The following is a 13,031-nucleotide window of genomic DNA, read 5'->3' as shown; positions in this document are numbered from 1 at the left end:
AACAAAGTTATCTTGAAAAAAGATTTTTCCCCTCTGCCCAGCACTTACTCTTCCAGTATACCATACCCTCCTTGTGATTTTCCAAGCTCCCACAGAACAATGGCTCTGAGCAATAAATGATTTTCCAGCTCTAAGTTCCAAATGCTTCCAAAAAAGCAACATGGTCAGATCCTTTGTATCAAGATCCTATTGTCTGGTGCCGGTTTCTGTCCCAGTTTGCTTTTGGTTGGTGTGAAAAATACCATGACCAAAACAAATTTGGAGACTGAAAGAGTTTATTTTAGATTATGTGTTACAGTTGGTCACCTAGAGAAGTCAGGGCAGGAACTCAAGGTGTACGAACTGAGGCAGAGCCGATAAGGGAGCGCTGCTTACTGCCTTGCTTCCAAGCTCACAGTCAGCTTCCCTTTTTATTCAGCACAGGCCCACTTGCCCAGGGATGTCCCAGTGAGCTGGGCCTTCCTACAACAATTAGTCATCCAAAAACAAACACACAAAAAAAAGATAGACTAGAGAGATGGCTTGGTAGTAAAGAGCACTGTTTGCTCTTCCAAAGGACCCAGGTACTGTACCTAGTACCCACATGGCTGCTCACCATCACCAGGGACTACAGAGTCTACATCAGATGTCTTGTGTATTTACTTTTTGAGGCAGGATCTGTCATGTCATTGCATCTGGATTCATCAATTGGCTAGACTGGCTGGCTAGCAAACCTACAGCATGCCTTTTTTCTGCCTTCTAGCACTGGATTATAGGTGGATGGCACCATGCCTAGCTTTTGTCATATGGGTGCTAGGGATTTGAACTCAGGTCCTCATGTTTACACAACAGGCAGTTTACCCACTGAGCCATCTTCCCAACCCCAATCTTCCGTTTTCTACCTTGCTACTTTACCACTCAGTAGAAGAACTCATTTTGTATTTGAAAAGGAGAGGATGTTGTTTAGGTCAGTGACAGCTAATTTTTGGGTATTGAACAGATGATAGGCAATATGCCAAGCAGATTACAAAAATGAACACATTATATCTTTGAAACAGTCCAGTAAATCATCACTGTGAATATTCCAGTCTCCAAGGAAACTATACTTTAGTAGTTTTGGGCTTGCCAAGCAGACAGTAAATGTTAGAGCTGGTGAAAGATGCTTGGCTTATCAAGCTCAGCTCAGGTAATATGTCGGTTTACAACTTCCTGGTTTTGGGAAGTCAGATAGCTGACAGCATGGAGGGAGATGAAGACACCCATGCACACGTGATGAGGATAGTTTCATGGATCAGAGAGAGACACTCGTGAAGTGCCATCAGTGAACTAGCTATGTGATAGTGTCGGCTGCTGCCTCTTCCTCACCTCATGCACATAGATGTAAACCCCAGAATAGCAGTTTACTAAGTTAACCCCTTGCTATATACTTGGATGGAATAGCTGTGTAAGTGTGGGGAATATTGTAGTAGTTGATTCATGGTTTCTGCTTTAGTGACTGTTAAAGCTTAAATAAGCACACAGAGAGAGAGATAAACTTGTTTGCAATATACAGACTCTTACAATAAAAAGGGGCCCACTTGGATTGAGAGAGTAGCATTAAGCAGACACTTGAAAGATGTCTGGACCAGAGGCACGCCTGCGGACCTAAAGAAAAAGCTTGTTGTGATAGCACAGGTACAGTGCAAGCATTTTGGAGTCAGAGGCAGGATGATCGCCATGAGTTTAGGCTAGCCTGGGCTATATAGTGAGTTCTGGCCTACCAGGGGTACAGCGTGAGAGCCTCTATCAAACAGAAACAGACAAAACCACAGCAAAAATAGAAGAAGAGAAAGGGCAGAGTAACATATGCAGTCTCTAAGGCCTAGGATACCCTGCTCCTAGTAGTTGACTGGGAAGAGACCATGCTGGCTGGAATGCTGAAATCAGCATGGGAGGAGGAGGATTATATAGGACCTTAGAGAAGACATAGGGGAAGCTGTGGAGAATTTTTAAGTCAAGTGAGGTTCTTTGATTTACATATTTGGTAGGTGCTCCCTGGTTATATGGAGAATGGAGAAGAGCAGAGAGCCAGCTGGAGGGTGCGGTGTCATCCAGGCAGAACATGAGTGTTCTTTGGGGTGAGGGCATGGCAGAGACAAGGAAGAACACATGAACTTTAAACTCCATAAGACTGAAAAGGAGGGTGGGTGAGATGGCAGGTAAGAAACAGGCCAGAAAGACTGAGCTCCTTGCTCTAGGAGAGAAGAAAAAGCATCTGGGACCCCCACATGCACACACTGAATGGGCAAGTAGGAAAGTACTAGAAAGGATTGAGAAAACAGCGAAGGGGAAGGACTCTCAGTGGCTTCACTGTGACTCAAGGAGGGAGTGGTTGGAGGAGAATGTCTCACAGAATACAAGTTGATTAGAGTTAGGAACATGTCTGCTGGGTTTGCAATATGAAGATCTCTCTTAGAACATCTGTCCAAGACAAGGACAGACCATTTTCAGAAAATAGAATACTCTTGGAATGTAAGTGAGGGAAAATGTCCCACGTTCCTGCTAGGAAAGAAATGTAAGCCCTGAGTTCATTTGTCAGATCAGCAGGAGCTTGAGACTACACTCCCAGACCAACAGCACAGACTTGACAGGCGCACTGGGATGTGCATGGTGACACATCAACAGCACAGACTTGACAGGCACACTGGGATGTACACGGTGACACACCAACAGCACAGGCTTGACAGGCGCACTGGGATGTACACGGTGACACACCAACAGCACAGGCTTGACAGGCGCACTGGGATGTACACGGTGACACACCAACAGCACAGGCTTGACAGGCGCACTGGGATGTACACGGTGACACACCAACAGCACAGGCTTGACAGGCGCACTGGGATGTACATGGTGACACACCAACAGCACAGGCTTGACAGGTGCACTGGGATGTACACGGTGACACACCAACACCACAGGCTTGACAGGCGCACTGGGATGTACATGGTGACACACCAACAGCACAGGCTTGACAGGCGCACTGGAATGTACATGGTGACACACCAACAAATGCTGTTACTGGAGCAGCAGCATCCGAGCAAGTTACTTGGAATTGGAATATTAAGGTTTAGGACACAAAACTTGTTCAGTGAACGTTTGTTTTAAAACTCAGGCCCATCTCATACCAGTTTTTTCTTAGCAATACATATTTCCCACCCACTGTATTTCTTCTTTTGTTTAAGATGACAGTAGAAAAATTCATTTTATTTATATTATTTTTATCTCTGTGGGTGATGCCTTTAAGTTAGAGTAATTTTCATATTTTAGCTCTACAAAACTCAAAAAGGCATATTTACTGAAGTAAGTTTATCTTTTTTAGTTTTATTTTAGGTCAGCCTCTACTTACACAGACTATTTCCTTTTATGCTTTAGATGGCAAGATTGTTCTATCATAAACCCCAATTTGCTATTTTGGATGAATGCACAAGTGCAGTTAGCGTGGATGTGGAAGACTACATTTACAGCCACTGTCGGAAGGTAAGTGTCATGTCACAGGTGCTGGGGTGTCTGTGTGCCATGTCCAACCGTAGGCTGGTACCAAAAGGAGAGTCCAAGCAACAAGATTTGCTTCTAAAAGGTAATGCTTTGTATTGTCTTCAAGCTGCTAACTAATATATATGAGCAGAGTACAAGAAATTATCAGTGTATTCTAAATACAAGGCATTATCCATGCATTCTAAAGATAACACTAACAATTTTTAGTCATGGTACAGTGTTTAAATCTATTCCTTTTTACTTAATTGCTTATACTCAGAGTTAACACACACACACACACACACACACACACACACACACACACACACACACACACACACACACACACAGAGCTCGAGCAAACCAGAGAGAGAGAGAGAGAGAGAGCACAAACCAAAACCTCAAAAAAGCCCTTTGATCTTCTCTCTCATTAACTTTACTTATGTATCACTTTTTAAATGAAGAAAAATCAATAGCAACCATATGGTAATTTTATTTTTTCAAATTCTTATCTTGTGTGTGTATGTATTTGTGGCTTATGTGCCTGTGCTTGTGTGTGTTTGCATGTATGGTCGTGTGCATGCACAAGGTGCATATGGAGGACACAGTGTGTGTCCTTAGTCATGCTCCATTTCATTTACTGTGGCTCCTGGAGGTTGTTGATTGAGCTAGTTCAGCCAGCTGCTGCCCTGTCTCTGCATCCTCAACACAGGATTACAGGTGGCTACCACGCCCACCCAGCTATCGCCCACGTAAAAGTCCTCACACTTGCACATCAAGTGCTCTGTCTACTCAGCCATCTCTCCAGCCCTTTGCTTGGTAGTTTTAAATTTACCTAATTTATTTTATCTGGACAGTATTTTACCAATTTCTTTTATTTGATAACTATGAGGCTGGCTGTGCTGCCATTGTTTAAGTACTTGTTCAGTAGCCCTGGTGAGATTTTTGTTTTGAGGAGTTCCTGCAACCCTCTGTACTGTTGTTAGATTTGAAAAATAGCATATTCTGTTTTAGAGGTCCGACATAAATAAACGAGTTACAGGAGCATTTTGACATTTTCTATGTATATTTGGGGAGTTGACAATAAGTAACAATAGTCTTGTCGTACACACATACACACACATACACACACTCACACACACACACACACACACACACACATTTATACTGAATTCCTGCTATTTGGAAGATTGCTATGGATCAACAGCAGTAGCAGTACCTGGAGTTAGTTAGAAATATGGAATCTCCAACTTTGACAAGTATTAACAAAAATAATTTTGCATGATTCAAATGCATATAAAAGATTGAAAAGTGTGGTGTGATGATGAAAGGAACTTCAACATCTTCTCCATTGGAAGATTTGAACTATTGATTTTGTTTCTTTAATGGCTTATTTCCTATTCTTGAATCCTCTTTAGTAATGATTTGTAATGATTTAGTAATGATTAGTAATGGTTTTCAGTTTTACAGGTACTAGAGATGTTTGTACTGTTTTCGTGCATAAGACCTTATAGACCATATTTGCCTTGAAGGCTTTCCCCTGTCAGTCCTATGTTGTTGGCTCTTATGTTTTTAAGATTGTGTAAATCTGTAAAAGATTCCATTTGAGGGAAGAAAAGTTAGTTGGAGTTTTGATGATAATTTAAGATTGCACTGATTATGAATAGCAGAAAATGAGGGAATTGTCCCTTAAGTTTATAATCTTTTAAAACCTTTTGCTGATGTAGCGAATGTGTACATACCATGGGAGTCAGTTCTCTTCCACCATGTCAGTCCAGGAATTAAACTCAGGTTGTCAGCCTTGGTGATAAACGTCTTTACCAGCTAAGGCATCTTGCCATCCCTAGAACTTTTTCTGAACACAAGACAGCAGAAATTTACAGATGAAATAAAGCAACACTTAAGCTCAATTCAAAATGTTTACCATCGAAGAGAACAGTGGTGCTTCCTTCCTGAAACTAAGCCATGAGCGTGAGATTTCCCTTTGGAAAGGTAGCGTTTGCTTTTGCTTTTGTATTTTGGCTTAAGTAACTCTAATTACTCCAATTACAAAATGAGGAACAAAAAACATTGTCTCAGTAGGCTTTTGATGCAGTTGAAATGTATGTTTAACAAAGATGATAATGTGCGTATCTTCTTATGCAGGTCTTCCTAATTGTACACGGCAGCCAGACAAAGCTTAAGGAGTATCCCTTGGTTCCAGCAGAATTTTTGAATAATCCAGTCATAAAATTTCATGGTAGAAATTATCCAGAATTTACTTAGGCTAATCTTTTAAAATTATTGTTGAAATAAAAATAAAAGTAGGGTCTGGAGAGATGACTCAGTGGTTAAGGGCACTTGTTGCTCTACATGCAGACCTGGGTTCAGTTCCCAGTATCCATTTGGTGCCTATAACTACAGTTACAAAGTATCTGGCGCCCTCTTCTGGCCTCTAAGAACACTGTGCATGAGGTGGTAGCTTTACATATAGACTAAACACTCCTATGCATAAAATAAAAATTAATAAGCCCTTTAAAAAAAATCATAATAAAACTTGCTGATTCTCCCAAACATAAGAGGTGTGTGAGGATCTGCTGTAAGGCAGCACTGCTCAGCCTCCTCTGTATTGGCTAGATAACTCCTAGGCAAGGCAACACAGGGACTGTCCTGGGCATTGTACTGTGTTTAGCAGCAATTCTGGTGTCTGTCCATTAGGTGGCAGTATTGTTCTCAGTAGTAAAATTTTAAAGTCTTCAGTCATTAGCAAATGCCCACCAGAGAAAAAGATCACCCAGTTGAGAACCACTGATGCAGAGCAACTTCGGTTGCATCTGTTGATGTTTCTCTGAAAATCTGAAGTGCATTAGAAATCCTGACAGCTGGATCAAGACTGAAACATTTTTATAGTAATATAATAAGCTTATTGGGTGGCAAAACCTAATCCAAACTTACAAAAGGTATTTAAGCTTTGTCTTGCTCATTTCAGTATTTGTACACGTTACTGTAGACACATGTGGAATTCTCCCTTAAAACCTTCTAGACACAATGGAGTAGTCACTCTCAATCTGAACTCCAAGCCACATTCCAAAGTGAGACTCTACAGTAGGGAGCTGCAGACTGCTCCTACTAGCTTTCCTGATTTTAGCCTCTTGCTGCTCTTATCTTACTGTTTTTCATAACATATGAAAAGTCAAACATAAGGGATCTGTTTTGACTTTAATTCTTTATTGCAACCCCTGAACATGGCTTCCTAATAACAAATTAAAATGTGTGTGTAGTTTGTGGCTCACTGTTACTGATGTAAACTCTAATCCTTTCTTTGAAATAGGTTGGCATCACCCTCTTTACTGTTTCACACAGAAAATCCCTTTGGAAACACCATGAGGTTTGTATTTCTTTGCTTTTATGGAATGATGAATGCTTATCTTATGTAGATATGTGAACATTGGTGGCTGATTTTAGATTTCATGCTGTGTGGCATCTTGTAGCTATACGCCTTAAGCAAAAGGGCGATGTTGAGCTTTACAGCATACACTAGGCCTTTGTTCATTATTCCTGCCATCATTTTGAAGCCAGAATGTACATAAACAATGTCTGGTCTACTGAGATTAGAGAGGAGGGTAAATGAAGCTGTGTCATTGTCATGCAGCTTTGACAGAAGAAAAGAAAGTCTTAAAAATTGGGTGACAAATTTTTGGGAAGATTTTCAGTAGCATTCAGAACTATAAGGGAGACAGCGTGTTTGCAGTGTAGTAAAATAGGGTCTGTTAGTCTCGGCAGCTTACAGAGATACTGCACTGACGTTGACAGTGGGACAGTGGTGCTGTGGATTCTGGGCGGTGTCCGTAAGGTTGGTGGAGTTATGTCGGGAACACGGTTCTTTCCATTCCCTCTCCTTCTCTAACTCTCCCATTGTTTTCCTCCCTCCCCACCCCCACTAAGAAATAGCAATACAGAGAATAAACAGAAAAGGCAAATCTTTACATGCAAATGCTAACTAAAAACATGAGGCTTTGTTCTATGTCTTCAGAAGGCACCTGTATAGCTCCTTTTCTTCTCTGCTGAATCTGAGCAAAAGGTGTTATAGTGAAGATTGGGAGCTGACCAGTAAAGCCACCTGCACTGCCACCAGGCTCTGGCCAGGGCCACGTGGTAGCTCTGAGCTGCAGTTCAGAGCTGTGGAAGCTTCCTCATTTGTGGAATGCCTGTGCTCTCGCTAAGCAGAGTGTGAAAGTCTTGTTAGTTCTCCTGGAGGGGTCAGCATACCTGTATTTATTTATTTGTTTGTTTGTTTGTTTATTTATTTTTAATTTTCTTTTATTAATTTATTCATATTACATCTCAATTCCTCCTTCCCTCCCATTTTCCCCTTACTCCCCTCCCCTATGACTGTGACTGAGGGGGACCTCCTCCCCCTGTATATGCTCATAGAGTATCAAGTCTCTTCTTGGTAGCCTGCTATCCTTCCTCTGAGTGCCAAAAGGTCTGGGTCAAATAGGGGGCACCAGAGTTCATGTGAAAGTCAGACCCTACTCTCCTCTCAACTGTGGAGAATGTCCTGTCCATTGGCTAGATCTGGGTAGAAATGATCATAATGAGTGAGTTAACCCAGAGCAAAAAGAGTCAAATGGTATATACTCACTTATATCTGCACACTAGCCCAAGGGGCATGTGCCATGAAAGTCTTCACTTACCAGGAAATTGGGAGAGAAGGGAGGACATCCTATTGGGACTCTAGATGAGAGAAGCATGGGAGAATAGCAAGGTAGAAGGATCCAGAGGGTCCTAGAAACCTACAAGAAGAACATTTTGATAGGCAGATTTGGGCCCAGGGGTCCTGCTGGAACTATGGCACCAGCCAAGGACAATGCGTGTAGTAAGCATACCTGTTCTTAGCTACTGCCTTCTCTCCCACAGTACTACCTGCATATGGATGGTAGAGGCAATTACGAATTCAAAAAGATCACAGAAGAGACAGTTGAGTTCGGATCATAGAGACCATCTGGAGAACTTCACCTTCTTCAAACAAGATAATGAGCAGAGTGCATTCGTAAATGCAAAGTGCATTGTAAAATAAAGTTAAGCTTGTTTTTCTAAAATAAAAAAAAAACAGCAACAAATAACTAGATATAGGATAATTGAAACATGTTAAAACATTTAATATTGTATAGGATTATTGCTAATTGTGTATATGTTGGTTTAATTATTAATTATATACTAAGAATGTCCTTATTCTTGTGGTTAAAAAACCTGCCTGAATTAAATTGGGCTTAAATCAGTGTAACCTGATTCATCCTGGGATGTAAACCATTTGAAGTCAGCTAATTTGACTTTTATGGCTCTATCTTTTCCTTTAATGAAGAACCCTATTTAAAACTGGGCTCATTAGCTGTTCTAACAAAGTAGTCTTGAGTTTCGTTTTTGTGCCCCATGGTAGCGGGAACCAAGCCAGTGACATTGTATTATTAAACTATGTACCATCGATACAAGACAGCAGTTATTACACAGTAGCAGCTTTCTTTAGCTGCTACATTTATTCTCATTCCTCATTCATGCCTTCAGGTGTGATTGACTCCAGGAGAGCCATTTGGGTTTTCTCTAGCAAATGTTTCCCTCTGTGTTTCAGACTGAGTTGTGTGAAGGATCTTTGTGGCCGTGTACTACAATGTGTACGCAATTGTGCTTACAACCTGTGGTTCTACACGTTGCACCCAGTCTTCTCAGTGTTTGGATATTCAGCCCAAGGTCTTATGAGAATTTTAGATTTTTGTGAAGAGAATTGAACCAGTCTATCAGGGATGTCGTTGTGTAGTGGTGAGCCCCACGCGTCTGCAGAGGCACTACATGAAGCAACGCACTGAGTATGCAATGCAGTTGCTGTCCTTGACTGTGGCTTTAGTTTTTAAAATGCTAAACATTATCATGCACACCGGGGAATGACATGTCCTAGGAACTGTCTCTGCCTCCTGTAGAACTGCTTTTGTATCTGGATTACTGTGTTGAGAAGTCAGTCTGGCTCCCCGGGCACCATTAGTGACTACATGTGTTGTTTGCACGAAGAAGAGCCGAGACTGGACATGATCAGTTAGTGGTTATGAAATCAGTTTTATCGAGTGGGCTCTGAAAGGGCATTTGATAATCTTGTTTCTGCATAACTCAGAATCACTGGCTACCAAAATAACCTTGGTGGATTGATTCCGTAAATATGTCACATTCAATTTTACCATGTCTCCTTAGCATACTTGTATACTTATTTTCTGTTCTGATTAAAACAACAACAACAAAAATATTGGAAAACCTACACAACTGTTGTCCTTTTTTATTCTTTTGCCTAAATGGTGACATTCAGAGAGTGTTTTCAGCACCCAGGTGGTCTTTTTGCAAAACCTTATTAAGTGAAATTTACATTTAGACAGGGTGTCACTACGTAGCTCTGCCTGGCCTGTGACTCATTGTGTAAAGCATGCTGCCTTTGAGCTCACAGTGATCCACCTGAGTTTGCCTCCTGAGTACTGGGATTAAAGACACACTCTACCCTTGTACACCCAGCTAATATACACTTTTTAATTTGCATTTCTTCCTTAGAAAAGAAAATCCTCACCAAATGTTTATATCTTGAAAAATGCTACGAGCTGGACCAGGACCCTAAAAGATGGTCCATCCTTGGAAAGGCTTTAAAGCATAAGGAAACTGTAAATTTTCAGATTTCTAGGCTACTCCAAGGCTGCCAGCCAACTTCCTCATCTTTTTGTCTGTCTCCAAATTTCTTTCTTGTTTAAATCTAGTAACAAAGTAGCTCATCATTTGAAAGAGGAGAGTCTTCAGGAGAATCTTAGTGTATTCTAACACAATGATGGTTTTCTAGGGCTGACTATAGAGCAGTGTTCCCAAACAGGAATGGCACTGCTGAGTCATTCTCTGCATAATTATCACAAGCTACACTGAAGATGCTAGCTTAACCTGAACAATAAATACGAAAGCAAGTGGAAAAACTTTATGGATGGCCTTCAGCAAATCAAGTGTTTTTGCTCTATGTCCTAAAGTTCTTATCACGTAGTGAGAAAGTGTGTCAGCAGTGTTGCTAGCATTACTGGAGCGGGTGTGTGTGTGTGTGTGTGTGTGAGAGAGAGAGAGGGGGGGGGGGAGGGATTTTTACTCGGCCTTACTGTGGGGATTAGGAACCGGGAGAAGGGGGATGATTGGTGAAGGACCCCACCCAGAATCCCAGGACCAGACTTAGGTGTGGTTCTAACTTTATGGTGGAGTGTATATGCATTTAAATGATTTAAGAGCCAATCAGACCATCCCATGCTAGTCTCATGCACCAGTAGCAATCAGTCAGGTTGGTGTAGCTGTAAGGAATGGGGGCAAAGGGGGTTTGAGGCCTCCTCAGGAGATTTCTATAAAGAAGGGGGAGACAGCCATCACCCTAGCCTCATGTCTGTTTTGAGACTTTACTAGTGTGTTAGAAGTCCCTAGTAGATCAACACTGTGCAATGGACCAGGGTCTTTTGAGGAGTCTTAGGAGCCGCTGATGCCTCACTGGACGTTCTCAATGGGCCTCCAAAAAGTGTATCTCAACACTCCCCACACCTTACAACTATAGGGTGAGTAAAGCAGTAATATTTTTCTTACATAATTTCATATCTTTAAAACCTTGGCCTTTGTCTAGTGACTGAATTTTATTGTTAGGCTTGACATTACAGATTGTGAGAAGCTGCTCATAGTGTTTTAATCCTTTATCATTCATTTTTAGTTCATGAAGGCTTGAAATGTTTGACCTCTATAAACATGTCATTGTATGTGTCATATTAGAATGTTAATAACAGAAAACTGAAACATACTCCCTCCCAACACAGACAATTCACTCTGTCTATTTTTAACCCTTCCTTTTTTTTTTTTTTTAAACACTATGTCCAGTTTTGACACCAGAATTTGAGGCCAGCTACTGTTGGGTTCTCCCCCTGTACTTTAATTCTTGAGCTGCCAGGCTGATGGCTCTGTCTATTTGGGTCTACACAAAGGGAAAGGAAGCCTCTAGAAGAGAAAAACTTGTGTGTCCACTGATCACTGCAGACAATCAAAAAGGAAAGAGTAGGTGGGCACTTGAACCTTCAGATTAAATATCTAATGCCATACAGACTGAGCTATCCAGGCTCTTTTGTTCCTCTGCAACCAGAGGTCTTTTCTCTGGTTAGTGTCTCCTGCTGAATAATAGCAGGCTGCAAAAAAGAGGCTTAAGCCAGTGGAGTCTACAGCCTGCTAGGGACTGTTTGGTAACACCATCTCAGCCAGGGGAATCTACCTGGCCTTCTAAAAAGGAAGTGGCTTCTTGTAGATGGAGGAGATCTCAACTGCTTCACTGAGGTGGCGGTAGTTAGCTTGTCCTGTGGTTAAGGCTGCTGTGCCCAAGGTGATGGACCCCACTATCCTGAGACCCAGCAGTATAGGTACTAGGATAGATGCTGCATGCTTGGAACAGTGTGAGCAGCTCCCCAAGGAGGCCTGTAGGTGTAGCCTTCCAGCCGCTCCTCCATAATAGCACACTCGGGGCATGACTTGAGCTAGACTGCATAGCTCTGGTCTTTGAGTAAATAGTTTCTCATAGATGGAGGAGTGTAGCCCCATAGTGCATGTGAACACAAAGCCTCTAGGACTGCCACTTCATGAGAGCTGTTTATCCAAGACAATCTGAGGTTTCTTGTACCACAAATAACATCTGGATCATGGCAAATCAAGGAGTACGTTGTATATTCCAGAGAGTAATTATGGGACTTGAAGCAGGTATTTTTTTCCTCACAGTTTTCCCAGGGTCATAAATTCCAGGGTACATGAGGAGGTAGTGTCTGTTGGAACAGATGCCAGGAGTTTAAATGGCATTATGAGGCTTGGGGTCTAGGCATAGAGAACAATCTCTGGTTAAATTCGAGTTTGTGCTATTGAGGGCCGAAAGGCGACTGTCACCAAGTTTGTCAGTGGGTCTGTTGAGGGATCTTGTGGTAATCATGATACTTGGGGTGGGAGGTGGCGGGAGGGGGGTCTGTTTGGTATAGGCAGAGTAAAAGCACAAGGAGCCAGGTTAGGAGGGCTTGGAGGCCCTTATTATCCTTAGCGGGTCCTCAGGATGCTGGGAGACTTTGCCTCTGGTGCGGATCGTTAGCTTGTTCATTAGGAACTTGTTTGAGGTATGACTGATGGATCCAGGTTTTGATCCCATCCACCTTGACAGCCATGAGGTAGTCAGGATCACAGTATGAGGCCCTTTCTAGTGCGCTTCTATGGCCTCCTTGTGTCTTTTGACAAGATCACCCAATTTGTGGCAGTGTGGCGTAGCAGGGGCCAGCTCCTAAATGTGCCTCAGGAAAATGTCCTGAACTGTCTGAAGTGCCTGGGTGGACTTAAGAAATTTATATTCAGATACCCTAGCCATAACATCCGAGGGGAGCTTAGAGCTAGAGGAAGGGTCTACCAAACATGATTTCATAGGGTGTTAACCCACAGAACAAGGCAAAGGTCAGAGGACCATCTAGTAATCACCAGTTTCTAGAGTCAAATCT

The 13,031-nt window shown here is 42.1% G+C and overlaps 1 protein-coding gene across 4 annotated transcripts in view; it reads left to right on the top strand.

Moving 5' to 3' along the window:
* Abcd3 (ATP binding cassette subfamily D member 3) overlaps window positions 1-13,031 on the top strand; it is a 221,766-nt gene that overhangs the window by 47,656 nt on the left and 161,079 nt on the right. For 2 of the 4 annotated variants that reach the window (XM_051165702.1, XM_051165700.1), the window contains exons 21-23: window positions 3,391-3,495; window positions 6,803-6,859; window positions 8,392-8,706. The exons of 1 other annotated variant lie outside the window; for it this stretch is intronic. In XM_051165702.1, coding sequence (XP_051021659.1) covers window positions 3,391-3,495; window positions 6,803-6,859; window positions 8,392-8,469 — 240 coding nt within the window. In that variant the 3' untranslated portion in view covers window positions 8,470-8,706. Of the gene's footprint in view, window positions 1-3,390; window positions 3,496-6,802; window positions 6,860-8,391; window positions 8,707-13,031 lie in introns of those variants that run through there. One more of the 4 variants, XM_051165701.1, reaches the window with a different exon arrangement.

This window comes from Acomys russatus, chromosome 23, assembly GCF_903995435.1.
Source record: "Acomys russatus chromosome 23, mAcoRus1.1, whole genome shotgun sequence".
NCBI classification, from domain to species: Eukaryota; Metazoa; Chordata; class Mammalia; order Rodentia; family Muridae; genus Acomys; species Acomys russatus.
This window is presented reverse-complemented; position numbering and strand designations above follow the sequence as displayed.